This window comes from Ambystoma mexicanum, chromosome 3q (genome assembly GCF_040938575.1).
Source record: "Ambystoma mexicanum isolate Mex_15411 chromosome 3q, UKY_AmexF1_1, whole genome shotgun sequence".
NCBI lineage: Eukaryota > Metazoa > Chordata > Amphibia > Caudata > Ambystomatidae > Ambystoma > Ambystoma mexicanum.
The window spans coordinates 341896239-341915126 of NC_090926.1; the positions used below are offsets into that span (position 1 = coordinate 341896239).

General features: G+C 41.7%; 1 protein-coding gene across 1 annotated transcript in view; it reads right to left on the reverse strand.

Moving 5' to 3' along the window:
- MRPL22 (mitochondrial ribosomal protein L22) overlaps positions 1 to 18888 on the reverse strand; it is a 221066-nt gene that overhangs the window by 181332 nt on the left and 20846 nt on the right. The window contains exons 2-3 of the mRNA XM_069653954.1: positions 4545 to 4590; positions 2801 to 2936 (exon numbers count right to left, since the gene is read on the reverse strand). Coding sequence (XP_069510055.1) covers positions 2801 to 2936; positions 4545 to 4590 — 182 coding nt within the window. The remainder of the gene's footprint in view (positions 1 to 2800; positions 2937 to 4544; positions 4591 to 18888) is intronic.

Here is an 18888-nt window from a genome sequence, read left to right on the forward strand (position 1 = left end):
GCTCTAAATTGAAGCGCGGATTGTATTTCCCCATCCCATAGCCAACCCCATCTTGATACTTTGTATTTGTCCTATTTTCTAAGTAATTTTATTCATACCCTGGTAACTTGTTTAAGACTGTTAGAATTTTCTGTGCATCCTGTCCTTGATCTCCCAGCATTACGCCACTTTTCTATTCATTTCTGTCTTGCATAGATCATAAGTCCTTAGTCATATTTTGAATAATCAAATTCATTCCCACATAAAGTTGAACGCCGGGTGAAAAGTTTGACGTCGCGAATCCACCTTTGAGAGTACCGTGTCTTTAACAATATAGTCTTGAAAATCTAGTTTAGTAAAGCTTTCTCTTTGTAACTGCTTTATTTTACCAAAAACCGAATTACTTTCACCTTGAAAATCTCATCCAATTATTCAGCTTGTCACACTTTCACCTCTATATTATCCCTGTGATGTGCATCTATTCCCCAGCCTAAAAACCTCATTCCGATTCTGTGTATTTCACCCGGTTAAAAAAAATAAAAAAACGTTTTGACATTTAAAACTGAAAAAGGTGAAAATGCAATTTACACGTGTGATTTTGACTACACTGGTGTTCTCACTTTCAAATTGCTTTTGAACTGTATGCCTTTTGTGATACATTGCTTTATAGTTGCTAGTGATATTACATCCCTGATACTGTGATAAAACATATGTACCTCATTATTTAACCACACATATAATTAATTATTTATCCAAATCCGAGTGTCATTTGATGCAATTGCAAAGGGTTTTTGACTCTTATTTTGTGAGGGAAGGTCGGATTGTGATTCTGTTTACTGCCTCATATCCCCGACTCCCTGCTGCTTCTTTCTATCCACTCAGAATTCGATTAATTGGGGTTTAAGGGAACATTTCAGGGGGAAACATTAACTCGGGTGCCATCTATCCTAATTGAAAAAGTGCTCCTATTCATTTGTGCTTTGGATATGTTCTTGTAGAAGGTTACCCAAGTGTATTTCAGTGGTTTTCATTGTAATCATCACCCCATTGGTGATTGCTTCCCAATATAAAAATTGGGTGATTTTCTTTGAATTAAAAATAAATATCGTGTTACCACCCACCGGCCTGGTTCATGTTCCATTGTGACTCAGGGTATTTATAAAAGGGGGTGTGAGACGGGTTTGGTATCGGCTCAATTCGAATTCGTAGGAAATAAAGAAAAAGCATTCTCATTGCATGCTACATCTAAGGCGAAGGGCGAAGGTCCTGGTCCGGTGTGTGACGCCCGATTGGACTCCTTCACAAATACATCTATAGGAAGCAGTATTTACTTTTGTAAGAAAATCTCTTCACACACAACTACAGGTTACAATACTGTAAAACATCTTGTCGGACAATCATACTTCAGGCCTTCAGGTACAAAAGACACATTATAAAACTTCCAAGACATGCAAACATCAGGATGAAATACCAAGTGACAAGTTCCTTCTATGTGCTTCCTACTAAGGAGCTACTCCTCGTCCCCCATCCCCACCCCCAGGCCTCCAACTCCTTTCGGGAGAACTCCCCTTGCCTGTTCAACAGTTCGTTAGTATGAGGCGGACCTAACAAGTTCCAACCGTCGCATGGCGCCACAAGATTTTGGCTTGAAAAGCTACCAAACAGCTGTTTTGCAGGTAGTGTTGTGTATGCGTGCAGAAATAGGAGTCCAAGAAAAAGCAAGCACTGCTTAGAGCGAAATCTTGATAATGTCTTATGAGGACAAAGCCCGCTCAAACTGAAGTTTTGTTATAAAGAACAAAAGGTGTGGCCATCGTGAACATCAAAGAAAGAAATCTGTTAGTTAGAAGCTACAGAAAATAATATTGTTCCCATGAACACAAAGGTAGAATGAAGAGGACCTGGCTGACCACTGTCACAGGCTCTCTTGTCATAGATTGTGTGTCGGACATCGCCCCAATGAAATCGCTCAGCCTCACCCACCAAACACTGGCTTTGTCATGGCCCAAATGGCAGGTGAACTCATAGGAGCATTCGCAACAACTCCGCAACTAGCTCGACAGTCCAGTGAAGGGTGTTTAAAAACAGGTGCATCCACTTTCGCAGCTGACCCCTCTGACCGATGTTCCCCAGCCCGAATCCTCATCACTGGGGGGGAGAGGGGGTCTACACAGGCAAGTTAGAAACTTAATCATCAAGGCGCGGGAGTCTCTGCTCTTCCACCGCATGAGATGAGATGAACGGATGACCCTGTGCCTTTGTGAGCACCCTTGTTAGGAATCTATCATCCTGCTTGTACGGTTGCTGTCTCGCAGCCTGTCCTTCATTTACCAACAGTCTTTCCTGCCATTCACTTTCATTGCGTCTCCACACACACAACACACTCCGTTCCTAGGGTGATCAAGAAACGTCCTCTTCATTACCAGCGTAACTATAGCCATAGTAACTGAAGGGAGCTGGTGCCAATGCTGGGTTGAATGGGATCCCTCAGGTATGAGGAGGTGGGGCGGAGATGGAAGGGGAAATGACCGAATTGAATGTGTTTCAGCAAGTCATAAGCGTTCATCCAGAACAACCACCAAAGGAGAACGTTCATATAATTATTGCTGTGTCGCGAGTCCTCTCAAAAACCGTACTGTATTGCTGCAAATGAAGCTCACAGAGCTGGAAGTTCAGTAATCTGCAAGTGAAGGTAGACAGTAACTGATGTTTTGTTATTGGGCAAAGCAGAACATTTTCCAGCATGACTCTAGAAAATCAAGTGCACATTTATTGGCATTTTCTTAAATGTTGCATCGATAGCTGGTTTGGAGTGACTTACTGCTGGCCTCCTGGGCTCCTCAGGGGCTTGTGGAGGGTACACCATACGATTCTTCATCTCCCAATTCCTGCTTCTCTGCAGTATGCTGCTTGTGTGAAACTGGGACAGTGGATAACGATTGCAAGAGGCAAAAATCCTGCAACACAAAAGCATTTCCTTAAAGACCAACACCAAGCACCAGCACAATGGTGTCCACCCAGCAGCAGGACATTGAACCAGCATTAAAAACTGCATTGACCACATACACCAGGAGAAAGGACTATCGCAGCCAGAAAACGACACTGACACCCAAAATGCAGTATATCAATGCCAGTGTCACCCAGTGATGATATTGTTATATAAAACAACAAATTGAAAAATAGACATCAAAGTATACTCTGATTATTTTCAATTTCGATTGAGCAAAAAGTCTTATTGCAGGTTATGGAAATAAACTGTTTTTATAAATTAGAGGTGTTGGGTGTGGGCTTGGCAGCAGGGAAGGGCAGTAAGGTGGGTGGTATCCCCTGTAAATATTTGAATTATAAATATATGTAATTAATCTTAATGAAAAAAAATATATAAAAACAAAGTTGTGTTTGTGGGTTTATATGTGGCGTTGATCTTGGGGATGTAACTCCTCATGAACGGGGAGGTCTGGCGTCATGAATTTAGCATGGAATATTCTTTATTTCATTGCCGAATTAATGCAACTATTTCTAGCTTGATAGGCATCCTGTTCTGTTCCCGATATAATTAACTTTTTCTGATTGTTCAGCATTACGTTTTGTGGTGTTCCACACGCCATCTGCAGGTCATTTGTAGAAGGTGCTCATCATCCTGCTGTCTGTTGAACTGGTCTTGCGTATTTTTGTTTTCTCATTTTTTTCAGAAGAGAGTGAGTTTGTTTCTTTTCCATGATTTCTTGCAATATAACTTGATACAGCTTATGTTCACTAATTAATTGAACACCAAATGTTATTTAACTCTGAATTCGATTCTCACATGAACATCTTGTATGCTTTCTCTGCTTATTTTCAGAATGTGTTTAACAGCGACAGTGACTACCACAGCTAACAACAATGCAAATAAGCAGAGTAAGCAAGCATACAAATATGATAGTCAAGTGAGAATTTAAATCAGAGAGAAATGAAAATTTGGTGTTCAATTAATTAGTGAAATTAACATGTATCGTGTTTTACCTTTGTTGCAAACAACAATATTAGTTCAACTTTTTGGGTGGAATATGACAAAAAAAACTGAGACTGGACATCCCGGGCGAAGCCGGGTACTTGGGCTATTGTATATATAGGTGATCAATCTTATGCGTGGCGAAAGGACATAAGAACGCAGTGTTCTCTTTCTTGTTATACTACAAAAGTCCACTAGATGGCAGAGCATGACAGAGAAACGTGGACTTTAAAACTAGAACGAAAATAAAATAAATCCGAGTTAAGAGGTTGGCAGTGAATGTAGTGTGACATATGGTCGGAGAAAAAAAGCATTCGTTATTTTTTTAAGCGACATTTCACTTTTCGTTATTTAATTTAAAGGTATTTTTCCAGCATTATAAAAAAGACAGCTGCCCATCCAAGACACAAAAAAGGACAGAGAGGTGCCTGGGTGTTAACGAGTGATAACATGTGGCAAAGGTGGAACAGTAAGTAAAGCACACTAGTTACAAGTTGGTTACAGTTTGCATACGCTCAGGCGTTATGTGCACCTTACAAATTACCAAAAATAAAAATAAACGGAATGGACTTACCCTGGCCTAGCTGCCCATGTCAGCATTCTCTGCAACAACGACCACCCTGCAAAGCAAGCCAAGTTTCCTCATCAGAAATTAATGTGATTCAAGCTTCACTATATTGACAAATCCACACCAAACTTTGCACCCAAATCTGGGAGGCACACCTCCAGAGATTAAGTACTAGATTCCACCACTCAAACTCTGACCCAACAGGATGGATCCTGAGGCAGTGTATACTTCGAGAGCAGCGCAGGCTGGATACACATTCTATGCAGCAGAGAATAACCATACAAACACAGCAAAACACGAGTTACACGTGTGCAATTTCAATTCCGCCGATAAATATTTTTTAGCAACAGACCTGATAATCGTCAAATCAGACAGTGTACAATACAGATGAAAAAAAAGCAACCCTACACATTGTATTCTTTTGAGGCAACTCTTATAGCCAGCTTTTATATATTTCCCATAGGGCCTATTAACAACAAATCTGTACAGTCGATAGCATTTCTAGCATATACCTCTACATTTAACATTGCAACAGAATTTTCCCTTATCCCCATTTAGGACCTAGCTGATCTACTAACTTGGGTATAAGGGAAACAGCTCTAAGGAGTGAAGGATGAATAGCTCCGTAAGCATCTACTCCATTCCATTTCATCTTATGGGTTCTGTGAGAGCGCCCCTGATAAGTGAAATCACCCCCAAGTATCACTACTTCCATATTTTACTGTTCACTGTTTGGGGCCATAATCGTCATGCTGGATGCCAGTTGATGCACACATTCCTACTCTGTGTTTAATGCTATGGTCTGCCAGAAGCGTCTGTCAGGACATCCAGAACGCCGCCCTTTGCCTTCTGGCATACTTCAGCAGCTATGTATTTTATTTTATGCTTTTATGTGTTACAGTCAAAGACTTTACACAAAGGAAAATAAAAAGTAAACAAATAAAAAGCTAATACAGAATTTAAATTTAAAATACAGAATTTAAAATACCATATATACATGCAGGCAGTTCATCAAAAGTAAAAGCTAAATTCGAACAGAGTTCCAAGTGGAGTTTCCAGACAGAAATTTAAAAAAAAAACAGAATCACACAAGCAAGAATTCCTCGGCTGGCCTTGCAGGGGACAGTAGCTCTACACATAACTGCTCCACAGATAGTACCAGCAATTGTTCAAACGATAGGCAAACCCGGTATAGGGCCCGCTGCAGACTCTTATTTGCTATGTTGAGACAGCGGAGCCAAAAGGCCCCCTCACCCATTGATGACAGGTTATGAACAAAGCCACCTAGGTTTAGCTTAATCGCAGAAAGCATAATAGGGCACTCTGTGATGCGTTTCTCAGTTTCCAGACAGCATAGCCTGCAGAATCTTTCGGTCTGCTTCAGTTTCTCAGCGAGCCCCGTGTTCGCCAGTACTGGCAATCTGTTTATTCGGAGGAGTGATAGAAACCTGTGCAAGTTTCCAGAGGGACATAGCATGAGATAGCACTGCGCTCTCCCCTCATTGGGCACCTTTACCACCACGCATCTGGGTGCTGCCCTGTAGAGGAGAAAGTCCCTTTCTGACTTTTTAGTGGCCCCACTCTTATTTTGCTTGCTCATTTTTATTTTGGTGTTATTCACTTTATCAAACTTTCCACAAAGTGTGGGTAAATATGTATCCCATTTGGGTCGTGGATACTTTTCCTTCATGTGTCCTAACTATTTTTTATTCCCAGCAAGACTTAATCTTCCCCTCCGCCCCCAAAGGCTCACTGAGGACCACTGAGGACCACAACACGAACACATGTCTATTTTTAACCCCAGGTCCTCCTTACACATCCCTTGGTAAGTTTCCTCACCCAGATAGGTGAAAGTCGATGGGCTGGTGGCAGATGAAAATGGCTATAATCGTAGAGCAAATCATCCTCTGGAGGCTAACGGTGTATGGTACAGCAGCTGATCTGAATATGCACAACTAATGAGCACTACTTTACATAAACCTCTAGTTAGCTTTCTGTTTTCATTGTGTAACAGAAAAGAAAGTAAGAGACTAAGTACAGTGGATGGCATAGTAGGCAGAGATCTGGGCCAATTATTTCAGTTTGTGGCCATCTCACATTCAGAGTAGCTGGTATAAAGCCTAGGAGTTCAGTTGTATTATGAATAAAGTACGATGAAGACACATTATTTGTAATGCCTCATAATTAAAACGAATCAAAGCAGAACATAACACCTTGCTCCTCCGCTCCCGCGTGAGCCAACAGCCAAAATCAGTATCACAACTCTATTGCACCAATGAGCCCCAAATAGGATACAATGTTTCTTTGATTGTTGAACATCTTTTTAGGCTGTGTATATTCAGGTGACAACCTGCAATTACGTTTAGATGACGACTTTTCTCTGACTAGTAACTTGGAATGTGAAAAGACAGGATGACAACGAGTTTGGGATCAGCTCATGGGTTGAGCAGCAATGCACAGATATATACAACCAGCAGGTCACCATACAAGGTTTCCCCATCAAAAGCATTTGGCCATGTGATCATGTACATTTTCTTAAGTATTCACTCGATTTGATGCATCTTCCCAAACAAAATAAAATATAGTTAACACTTTGAGATTTAAATACACTAACCTAAACTTTACTGACCATGGAAGCAATGCAGTGTTTTACAGTAACAATACTGTAATCATGCATTATGTAATTTACATTTTTAGGAATGGATTTGTAGGACTGCACTTAAAATAAAGTTAACACCTAATGGTTTTTGCCAAAACTGATAGCTTATTAAAAGTGTTTTCCAAATTACCTCTAGTTAGTAATTATTTGAAAAAGCAAGAACCTTTCTTGGCTAGCACTCTCACACAGGTTTTTGGCACATGTAAAAGTGAATGGCGAAGATTACTACAGTGTTATATCTCTTTCTCTCTCCCTCTCCATTAGTCCCTTCGAACCTGCAGTAAACAGAGAAAAGAGGGATGTAGAGCCATGGGAGCAATGAAGGAATGCAGGGTAAGCTGTGCTTTCACTGAACAGGGTATTTTTAGTAACTAGCTGTGCTATACAAGTGTCAATTTAATTAGCAAACCTACGGAATCGCGTAGCACACTGCTATGAAACAGTGCTTATTTTATCCCTTGTAACGTATCCTAGCACAGAAGATATACCACTCACAATAGGCACACAGAAAATAGTGCCCCTATTGTATTCAAAAGACACTCCATTCAACATATAAGGAAGAGACATAATGAGCAGACCAATATGACAATTTCATTTTCAGAGAAGGGTATAGTATGCGCAACACCTGGTATCTTTTATGAGCGAATTGCAGCCATCATACAAGCATTTTGCACACACTGCACTTTACGTGGGTCACCACACCACCCCGAAGTATTCCTTTATGGGGTACAAGTGTTGCTAGGGTGGGTACCCAGAATGAAAGACAAGGTATTCCAATTAGCTACAGAATGTATATTCAGACCAGCAGTACACACAGATATAGTACCAGGAACAACACACAATTAATTCATTTAGAAGCAGCACTCACAAGGAAGGACATGGTAATTTTGTATGGGACACAGGAAGACGATACAGAGTGGCGCAAGGTCCTCTGCATTGATCAGACATGAAGAATAACAGTCTTGACTGACGAACAGCTGTTCTCAGAAGACAAAGAGGTGGGGGAGATGGTATTTCAGAAATGCATCCCATGTCAAGTAGACAGAGGAGAGACAGATTCCCTACAGGATGAAGATAGTGAGCACAGCGCCAACTCACTTGAGGGAAGATTTGAAAAAAGTACCCGACGTACTATGAACCAGTGACCCCCATGATGTAGGGTTGTTTAAGAAGTAGGGGCGGTCTGCATAAAAATGAAGGAAGGTGCATTACTGCCCCGGGTTAAACAAAACCCACAATCGGGTGAAGCAGACAAGGGTATATACGACACTCCTCGCACTATAGCGACAGTGCAAAATAAAACCATCAGAATCCCCATGCAACACGGCTATGTAACCTGCCAAGAAATTGAAAGGTGGGGCATGGAGATTCATTCAAGATCTCCGCCCCTTAAACAATGTAGTGGAAGCTGAGTTTCCACTCCTACCACCCCAAGCCACACTATTATGAAACATACCTACAGAAGTGACATGCTTCCCAGTGATTGATTTGAAGAATGCATTCTTTTCCATCCCATTGCACCCACAGTCACTGTATCCCACAGCGTTCACTTATCGCGGGACAAGGTTCCAACATATTCGTTTACCACAAGAGTATTGCAAGTCACCTACTGTGTTCAATAGGGTAATCCAGATGGACCTAAGCAACTTGCAAATGCAAAGCACAGTCATCCAGTATGTAGATGATCTCATGTTGTGCAGCACATCAGAAGAACAGTGCAGGAAAGATTCAGTTACACTTGTGACATTTTGAGCAGAGAAGGGGTACAACGTAGACAAGGAGAAATTGCAGTACTGCCAAAAAAAGTAGTGTACCTTGGATAGATATCAGTAGACAGCAGGAGATTCACTCCAGAGAAAACGGAAGCGATATACAGCACACCACAGCCATCCACGGTCAAGCAGATGCAGCAGTTCCTAGGCCTGTGCAATTATTGCAGGGCACGGGTCTTCAATTATTTCACATTTACAAAGCCCCTCCTTCAGGGATTTAAAGAAGCAGAGAAGGTAAAAGGCCCCATAAAACGGACATCTGAAATGAATGAGTAATTTGCTGAATTGAAGGAAGAATTAGCACACGCTCAAGTTTTGGCAACCACAAACTATAAAGAAACATTATTTCTGTTTTCACATTCGGATGGCACAGTGATGACAAATGTACTCACTAAAAAGAAGCCACAAGCCCCTGGCCTATTACAGTGGTCTACTTGACCCAGTAATGCAAGGCCACTTTCCATGTGAACAGGCACTCGCCCCTCAGCAACATTTGCCATCGAGAAATCAGCAACAATTACTAGGGGCTGTGCAGTCACGCTCTACGTGCAGCATTCACTTTTTGCGATACTAGAAAAATCAAAGTCCACATTGACAACTAAGCGAGCATCAGGGTACGAGGTAATTTTATCCAATCCAGCAATTGAGATAGTGAGGTGTGTGGTTGTCAGCCCAGCGACATTCATAGCACAGCTGGTGGAGGTAGGGGAGTATGTGCACGACTGTGCCTCATATATGGACAGGATTGGGGGCTACCCCAAAGTACACAAAGAGCCCATAGAACGCAGAGACTTGCTCCTCGTTGATGGGTTCATCAACGATAGATTCAAGCATGGATTGTCACCATACGGATGCAGCAGTGTTTTGTTATCATGAAGGAGAATTTCCGGTATGGGCTCAGGTGAGGTTGCCACTACACGATTCAGCACATGCAGCTGGAGTGACAGTTCTGATAATAGCTGTGAATTTGTTAAGGGGCATGCAGTAAGGATAAGGGAAAGGAGGGAGTTCCAGAGGAGCGATAGCTCCCTGCCTCGTGTCCCTGTTCTATTTCTGGGTGGGCTGGTCGTACTGTGGAACTTGCCTCCGTTCTCCTTGCGTAATGCTTTGCTGTCCTTGTACGAGTGTGTCCGCCCGATTTCTGTTGTTGTTCTAAGCTTTCGTTGCTAGGTGGCTTAAGTCCTTCTACTGTTTCCCTTATGGCCGCCATGTTATGGGCTAATTACTTGTATTTCAATCTGAAGTGCGTGTTGCTAGTCCCATTGACCTCTGTTGATTGTACGCGTCAAGGTATAATGTTCTTTGCTGGTTCTTGATCACCAACATCTTGCTTTCAATTCAAATTATTTATTCACAAAAATTGTAGGTGCTGCAATTCGGGTTTAGATTTATAACTGCAAAAGTAAAATTATTTTATTTTTAACATTTCGCTCTATGAAATACTTGTGTGGCTCGCTCCCGCTATATAAGATTTGCTTGGTATTAAGAGAAATAGAGTTCTATTACTCTGGTGGATATTTCATGGTCTCCCATGTGTTTTAGGGGCAAGTTCCCTTGTGGATGTCTGCTATCTCTATTGCTTCAAATAGCTGCAGACCCAATGGTCAGTACTCCATTTGGTGCTAGAAAGCCTCACTTCTGGTACTGTGTTCAAATCTATATTCACCTGAGTGAAATTGGATTGGTAGACATTCCCTTATGTAAAGTCATTGGGGGACAAAGTCCCTTTCCCTAATGTATAACACAAATACTAATGGGGTAAATTCAGATTATTGACCATTTGCTTGTATACTTACATTAAAGAACAATGTATCATGCCTTAAAAATACATAATCATTGGTAAATGAGATGAACAGATTTTACATTAAAGACATTCTACAGAAAAGAGTACATCTCATTGTCCGAGTTTAAACCTCTTTCCACTGTACGAAATTTGCAAATCATTTTAGCCTCTTCCTGTCGCAATTTAAGTTCATGATTTCCTCCCCTTGGTCCTAGGGTTACTCGCTTTAAACGTGCACATTTTTAAGTTCTTTTGCCATTGCATTGGTGTTTCTTTTGCCAGTGTTGGGCTAATGGCGAGGTTGTGTTTTGATTTCCTATGGTTGAAAAATGCTCTTATCCGGATTCTTAGTTCTCTTATAGTGCTTCCTATCTAAATCCTGTGACATTCGCAAATGATAACATATGACATATTTGGTTCTGCAGTTAATATGCTCAGAAATGTTATGTTTTGTGCCATAATTATCTTCAAAACTTGCTGTACTGTCCATGGCATGTTTACACATTGTGCAGGTCCCACATTTCGTAAAACCTGTTGTTTGTCTGGGTAACCAAGTGGTTACATTCCCTATCTTTAAGTCTGGAAGTAAAGATGGGCTCAATATGTTCTTGATAGTCCTTGCTCTTTTAAATATGATCATTGGTCTGTCTTTAATGTCATTTCTGACATGTGGATCTAATTGTAGAAGATGCCAATTTCTTTTGAGGAGGTTCCTCAGAATTCCATTATTTTTACAGTATGTCGTGATGAAGCTGACTTCTTCCATTTGGTTGTTAGTTTTGGTTTTTTAAGTTAAAGTCTCTGTTCCATTCAGATTCTTTGCTTTCTTTTGAGCCTTGGTAATAGTTTGAGTGCCCTATCCTCTTACTTTAAACCTTCTTGAAAGCAGGTGACATTATTCCTCAAAAGTCTCTTGTTCTGAACAATTTCGGCGGGCTCTTACGTACTCACCACTTGGAATGTTCCTTCCTAATGACCGAGTTATGGTGACAGCTGGTTGCATATTGTTACGCTCACCTGGTATCCACAGGTACGCCACCCAGCCGGGTTACTCGCTGGTATGCTTCTCAGCTATGCCCTAATGTGGTCTGCGGGGGAAGGTTCTGCCTGAAAATGCAGGAGGACTGTGTTCAAGACTGACCGACTGGGGTAATTATCCTCCCTCCACCTCCGTATGATTTCAGTCCCTCTGGCGCCATCTCCTCACCTTGTGGTAGAATTAGGCGTGCTCTCCGTCCTGCCTTCTTTGCAGGGGCGCAGTGTCTTTCATGGGCGAGTGCGGTCCAGTTACTTCACTGATGCCGGCCCGTTTGATATTGTTCAGGTAGGTCTTATTGCTGTTCTTTAGGTTTTGTTGCTATCCTGCATGCCTTTCTTTGTTTAAATGTCTCTTTTTTTCTCCCTTAGGTATGCAGAGCTTCAGCGCGGCGAACTGGCTTGGTTGAACCCCGCTGGTAAATGATGGAGCATTAAGAGCGCTATGATGCGGTAAGTAATCGCTATGCGCAGCGCTGCGAAGTCTTGCTTTTGCTAACCTGTGTTTTCCTTCCTTGTAGGTCAGTGTTCTTCAGCGCGAGTGGAATGTCTGGAGTGGTGCCAGCCGAGAGCCGACCAGCCAGGTAAGCCTTTTGAGCAGTTCGTAATTTGTAATTGTCTCTACTGCTTTCTTTAATGTTGCCTCCATCTTCCTCTTTCAGGTCGCTTTGTCCGGGAGGCGTGTAGATTCGAGGAAGCTGTTCTCAGTAGCTGCGAGTCTTTAAAGATGAAGACTGCAGGTAAGATGCTGCTGCTTATGATGTTCCTTTTGTCTCCTTGCAGGTTCTGCTCCTCCGAGGTTCGAAGGAATAGCTGGACACGTGAGCGTCACGTTGCAAGCTGCAAAGTAACACGAAGCGTGTTGTCTTGCTCGGGTGTGGTTTAAATAGCCCCAACAAAATAGTCCAGGTAAGTAGTTGCTAGGCTACCACACCCAAAACACTAGACCGCGTAGCTTGGTTCTTAGGAAACAAGCTATGTGGATGCCTCCATGATGGCAGACAATACAATAAAGTAGTTCCCAAGCACATTGTTTTTCATGGTGTACGAGCCTGGCGCCATAGGTGCCAGGACTGGCCCCATGAGGGCTTTTGAAGAGGATGCCAGGCTCTAGAGGCCCGAGTCCTGACTCTACCTGGCCAATGGGTTTGCCAGAGGGGGTTTTGGGCGAGGGTCATCACACATATAAGGTTGAGTTTGCCTCTGTTGCTTTTCTAAAAGTTCTGGTCATCAATTGATTTTCTTTCACGTAAATGTTGAGATCCAAGAAATCTATTTCTACTTTGCTGGAATTTCCAATAAAATCTATCCCCATAGAGTTGTTGTTTGCGCTGGTCCTGAATTGTTCCAACTCATCTTCTTGTCCTTTCCATATTAAAAGAACGTCATCTATATACCGAGTCCAAAGGATCACGTTTTCTTGAATTGCTTCATCTTTATATACATGTTGGTCCTCATACATTGCCATCATCAGATTGGCCAGTGAGGGGGCAAATTTGACCCCCATAGCTACTCCTCTGGTTTGTCAGTAAAATTCTCCATTGAACATGTTATTTTGCAGGGTTAGGAGTACCATTTCCTTTAGCATACTGACCGATTGAAATTTGGATGCAGTTGTTTTGGAAAAAGTGTAATCTATTGTTACCATTGCTGTGTCGTATCTGATGGATGTATATAGTGACTTAACATCCCAAGTGGCTAGTACATAGTCAGACTCCCATTAGATTGAAGCCAATTTGTCGATTGCTGAGGTGGTGTCCTTTAGATATGCCTTGGTTTGGTTTACCAGAGGGCTAAGAATGTTGTCAACCAACTCTGCCATATTCATTGTTGCCCGCTTAATCCCACTAAGGATGGGTCTCCCTTCTGGTATTCTCTCAAACTCCTTGTGGATCTTTAGTAGAAAATATATTGTAGGTAAAGTCGCTTGTTGCATGGCCAAAAATGATTTTTCCTCATCTGTGATTAATCCTTGTCTGTGCCAGTTTGTTATTGCATCTCTTAATTCAATTAGGATTTGGTGTTTCGGATTGCCATCAAGTTTTTGATAGCATAAAGGAGTATTCGGGTGATTTGTAGCTATTGCTACATAGTCTTCTCTGTTCATGACAACGATTTTATCTCCCTTGTCCGCTGCTTTTATAGTCAAGTTGTGATCCAGTTTCAGTTTCTGCAGTGCCATTCTTTCTGCTTTAGTCAAATTGTCATAACCATGTTTGAAATGGTTTCTTTGTCTTTCTTTTTTTGGTTATCCATAAAGTCATTGAGATCTTTAATGACTGCTTTGTAGAAGGTGTCCACAAGGTTGTCGGGCACTAGTTGTGGTGTGAACCTGGATTTTAGTTTCATGTCTTGTCTGGAGGCTGGTCTGTTGTATTTTTAAATCCCGTATGGTTTCATGAATAGGTTGCTCTGACATATCATGCAGTGAACTCAGTTAATGTTGCTTAGGTCTTTAATTGTGTAATCACTGTCCTCAATATCTGGCGTGGGAAACTTTAGTCTGTAGATCCCAAGTACCACATGGGCTACTCAAAAACATAGAGCGAACATATGGGTTGCTTGCTGATGGTATGACGTGGGGATACCCGACTGGGCCTGTGTGCTCCACAGGTCAAACTCCCCAGGAGTTGACCTATAAACTGAAAAAAGGCTAGTTTTTAATGATCTTTTGTTTAAAATGTTCGTTGATGTAAGCATGGTTATCCATTAAATTCTACCTCATTTCACCTAAATCTAAAATAACACATTTCTTCTATAGGTGAACAAGGAGTGTGTGTGATCACCTCGGATTCGGGATACTGTAAATAACTAAACCTGCTCGAATCCAGGACCTTGACAATTGGGAGTTGTCTCACCTGTAATGGGTAAGATGTATATACTATGACCTCTTATGTCTCTGAGGCTATTTGCGGGATATGTCCCTAATGGCACTCTCCCCTCTCTTTTTCTCTCCCTCCCACTCCTCGCTCTTCCAAATATAGGGCAATCTCCTATTTGAATACAAGAGATTCACCATAACCAGTAGAAGAAATTAGACCACACACTAATTGGTGTTGGTCCTTAGCCCTGAAGAAAGTGGTCCTAATAACTTCAATACCACTGAAACCGGTCAGCTTCCATGTGACCCGATTGGAAAAACTACGGATCAGAGATATACCCAAATCAGGCCATACTTCTGATCCCAACACAAAAAGGGATTGTGCATTTAAAAACCCTAGGAACGGAGCTCACACTAAGAAATACACCTCCGAACCTAAAGAAATAGGAGTTATCTTCGACTTTTCCTGGTCCAACACTCCAAATGATGTTTTTTAACAAATATTACTTGTTGCATTTCAAAGAAACGAAATAAATATGTACTGTTTATTTGGGAAACAACATACTATGTGCGAAACCTTGAATGATAAAGCAAAACAGGAATCCAACAGTGTGGATTAAATCCCCAAAAAAAGAAGCAATATTCAAATAGAATTGACTCAAATCAAATTGTGATATGATGATAGGGAAGATTTGAGTTCCAGATCCCCCAACTAGGTTCCACTATTGTGGATAAGTGATCAAGAACCAGCAAAGAACGTTATACCTTGGCGCCTACAATCAACTCGTACGAGGACAGCAAAGCATTACGCAAGGAGAACAGAGGTAAGTTCCACAGTACGACCAGCCCACCCAGAAATAGAACAGGGACACGAGGCTTGCGGCCCCTCGTGGATTCTGCCCCCTCTCAATGAGAGACAACATTTGTTGATCTAATTTTACAAAATAAATAAGCATAATGCAGCACAGCCCTACGGCGAGCATCATGCTGAAGCAAGGTTTCAATCAGTTCACAATATCATTTTTTATATTTCAAGCAAATACACTACCCGTGCGAAGTCACATTAACAAGAGCAGAAGAAATCCCATTAAATCACATTTCTTAAAAAAAACAAGCGCATAAAAGTAGATCAACTATGCGGGAATACTATGCCGTAGTTGATTAAGAAACAAATGCTTACGTTAAAAATCAATAAACTGTCATTAAAATCATCCCAATAACAGCAAACATATACATAGGGAAACAAGACAATAATGAAGATTTTAGCGTTATAATATGGATTCAATGACTGAGAGACTGTGGATGTATGTTTTTTCAAAAGGACAGGGATTATCCCATGACAGGAGAAAAGACTGAGGATATTTCAATGCTACAATAACCACTGGGTAAGGACTACATGAAGAGGAAAATGTTATTTATCATAAAATTGACTAGCGGGTTTTAAAGTTCCGTATCATACTTACCAATAACAATACAATTGTTTTTTATTTTTTCTTCTTTTTCTCGTTTCTTTGACTGCCCACAAACCTCCTACCCCTCTCCCCTCCCGATACATGGCCATGCCGGTTCTTTTCTTTTCCACGTATGAACAAACAATTGTCAACACGTTTAGGTTTTACAAATAACATGCTTAATTGAGGTTTCATTCTTTAATCACTAATTAATGTGGCAATGATCGTGATAATTGCAACTTATTATGCTTTAATTACTTATTCAATTTGATCAACTACAATTGTGAATGTTCATTATACATTTTTTTACTTTGAAGCCCTGATTTGAGAAAGACGTTTTATACGTCGAAACACGTGTCATCCCCATAGGGCATCACATTATTAACAGAATCGACACTGTGTGAAAGCATTATTTTCAATCGAAATTAAACAATTGGGCGCATGAGTATACCCGAAGGGTAACCTTCTTCAAATTTGCCCCTTCCTAATGGACTAGAGGAATCAAGGACTCCATTGTTACCCGGGTCAATGCGACCTCAGAATCAAAGAGTTTGTACCAATACAGAGGGCGCAGAGTTCTAATCTACAAGTACCTTGAATAGATTCCTCACTTTTTCACAGTTTTAATTGTCTACACAAGCCAGCCACTCCCTAGCGAACACACCACATGGCAACTCAAAGTCACTTGGCACCTTGATTGGGAAAGTGGAGTTCATTGTGTGTCACCATGCAGACAGTAGTCCATGGCAAATCAATGCATTGATGTGTACAGCAATGATTTGTGCGCTGCACAAGTCGCCACCCTGTTGGTTAATGGTGTGTATTTGGTTCTACCTTATGTAACAGCACATACCTGTTTTTGTCTGATGTGCCCAATATCCATACAAGAGCACACTGGACTGTTTTGTGTATGCGACTCTGACGAGCAAGCCATACTATGCCCGCACTTAAACACATAAAGCAATCAAAGAAGTTGCTTCAAATTGTAAAATCCACAAGGCCAAACGCCCTTTGTACACTTCCACACCATTATGTTCACTAGCTGCAGGCCAGCACTTATAAGAGATGCTAATGCCAGTTCAGTTAGATAGCGCATAGGCCTACTCTCTTTTTCCCCGAAATAACCCCAACTCGCATCCAAAAACGAAAGCTGTCCAAATGAGCATGTACGGTTCATGGTTACAAACATTTTATTGTTAGGGTGAGTATTGTGAACTGTGATGTGTGCATCAAGCCATGCATCAGTTATGCATTTGGAGATTCACACATAGAATCCTTTTAATCACAGACTGTTTATCAAATGTAGAGATCTCTGCTCACTGTTCTAGTCCTGAAATGTTCTGTGATTTAATGCAAAGTATACAGGAATACTCATTGGTGCAATTTGTCCCCTTTCCCACTCTCAGAGAGGTATTTTGAAAGAGTACAATAAGAGCGTACTAGACTGTCCATCTTGGAATGATAACCTTCTATCAGAAAATAATTCATATGGTTAGTCTAGCACTGCCCCTTGCGAAATACAAGTGAGGTGGTACAAACAGAAAACCTGCAACACAGGGCCAGGTTAGTGGGCCCTCAGACCCCGACAGGCTGTTCACACCGCAGTGTGCCAGCACGGACAGTTTGAAACTGCATTCAGGCAAGGCCTTCCCTAAGAGCAGGTGACAGAAAAATCATTTACTTGGGCAGCAACAGCTGTGTATTCACATTAGGATTATCTGTAAAAGTACTTGAATTACAATGTGATGAAACCAGCTTCATTTATATAGCAATTATTTATTCAAATTGAGGAGGGGTTTTGTCGCACGACAGAGGTGTAGTTTGGAAGTGACGTGTGCCAGTCAGTGGGGGAGGGGGGGCACATTCTGATGTTTCACCCTGGGTACCAAGTTTGCTAGAAACTGCCCTGATTACAGCACACACCTTCTTTTGCAGGAATGACCTCCCCACGCCAATACCTGAAAGCAGAGAAGGAAATCACTAATGATGGCTCATTAGTGGCATACTGCCCTACTTTCATAGGGGAGGGGGCTGTAGGGGGGAAATGAACTGCCCCCATGTTGCCAGTCAGAATTCATTTAGCTCAGCAATGTAATCAGTTCTGTTTTTTGTCCTGGTGCTTACAATTTGCGCTTTGCATTATAAACTGTGTGCCGCAGACTAGTTCAACTCTAAGTGGGCGAGAAATAAGGACTGTGGCGCCTCTGTACAAGTGAATAGAACAAAGACCCCCATGGTCCCCATTTCTCCTGCAGCAGCAGTGGCCAGGGAAGGGGTGAGGGCATTTCATCCTTTTCAAATTAGAGGCACCAGGGCATTTCAACATTTTCATACGAGGTGCGTTCACTGTGCCTGATCATTCCAAAATTCTCTTTAATTTTATGCAGCATTTTTTTATTTTACAAGGTTATTTTACTCGCTGAATGCTGTCACCTAACAACATTAAGGTCCAGCTTTGATTAATACTTCCCTGAAGAAAATGCTGGCATTAATGACTGGGTGATGCAGCCTTTTCTGGCAGAGGAGGTGGTGCATTTTCCATTTGATGTCCAGGAGGAGCCGATTGAGGTTCAGTCGCACTCTACTCTGCAATCTGAATTTAGGAACATTGCAGTGGGTGACTTTTGGCTGAAGGTAATCCTGGAGTATCCTACATTGGCAAGGTCTGCTATACAGTCTCTCTTACCCTTTGGGTCTTCCTACTTGTGCGGAATAGGCTTTTCAGCATTGGCTGTACTGAAACCGAAATACCGCACAAGGCCGGAAGTGGAGGACAACCTCCAAGTGGTGCTCTCAAAAATAAAGCCACAAAATGACTCACTTTCTGCA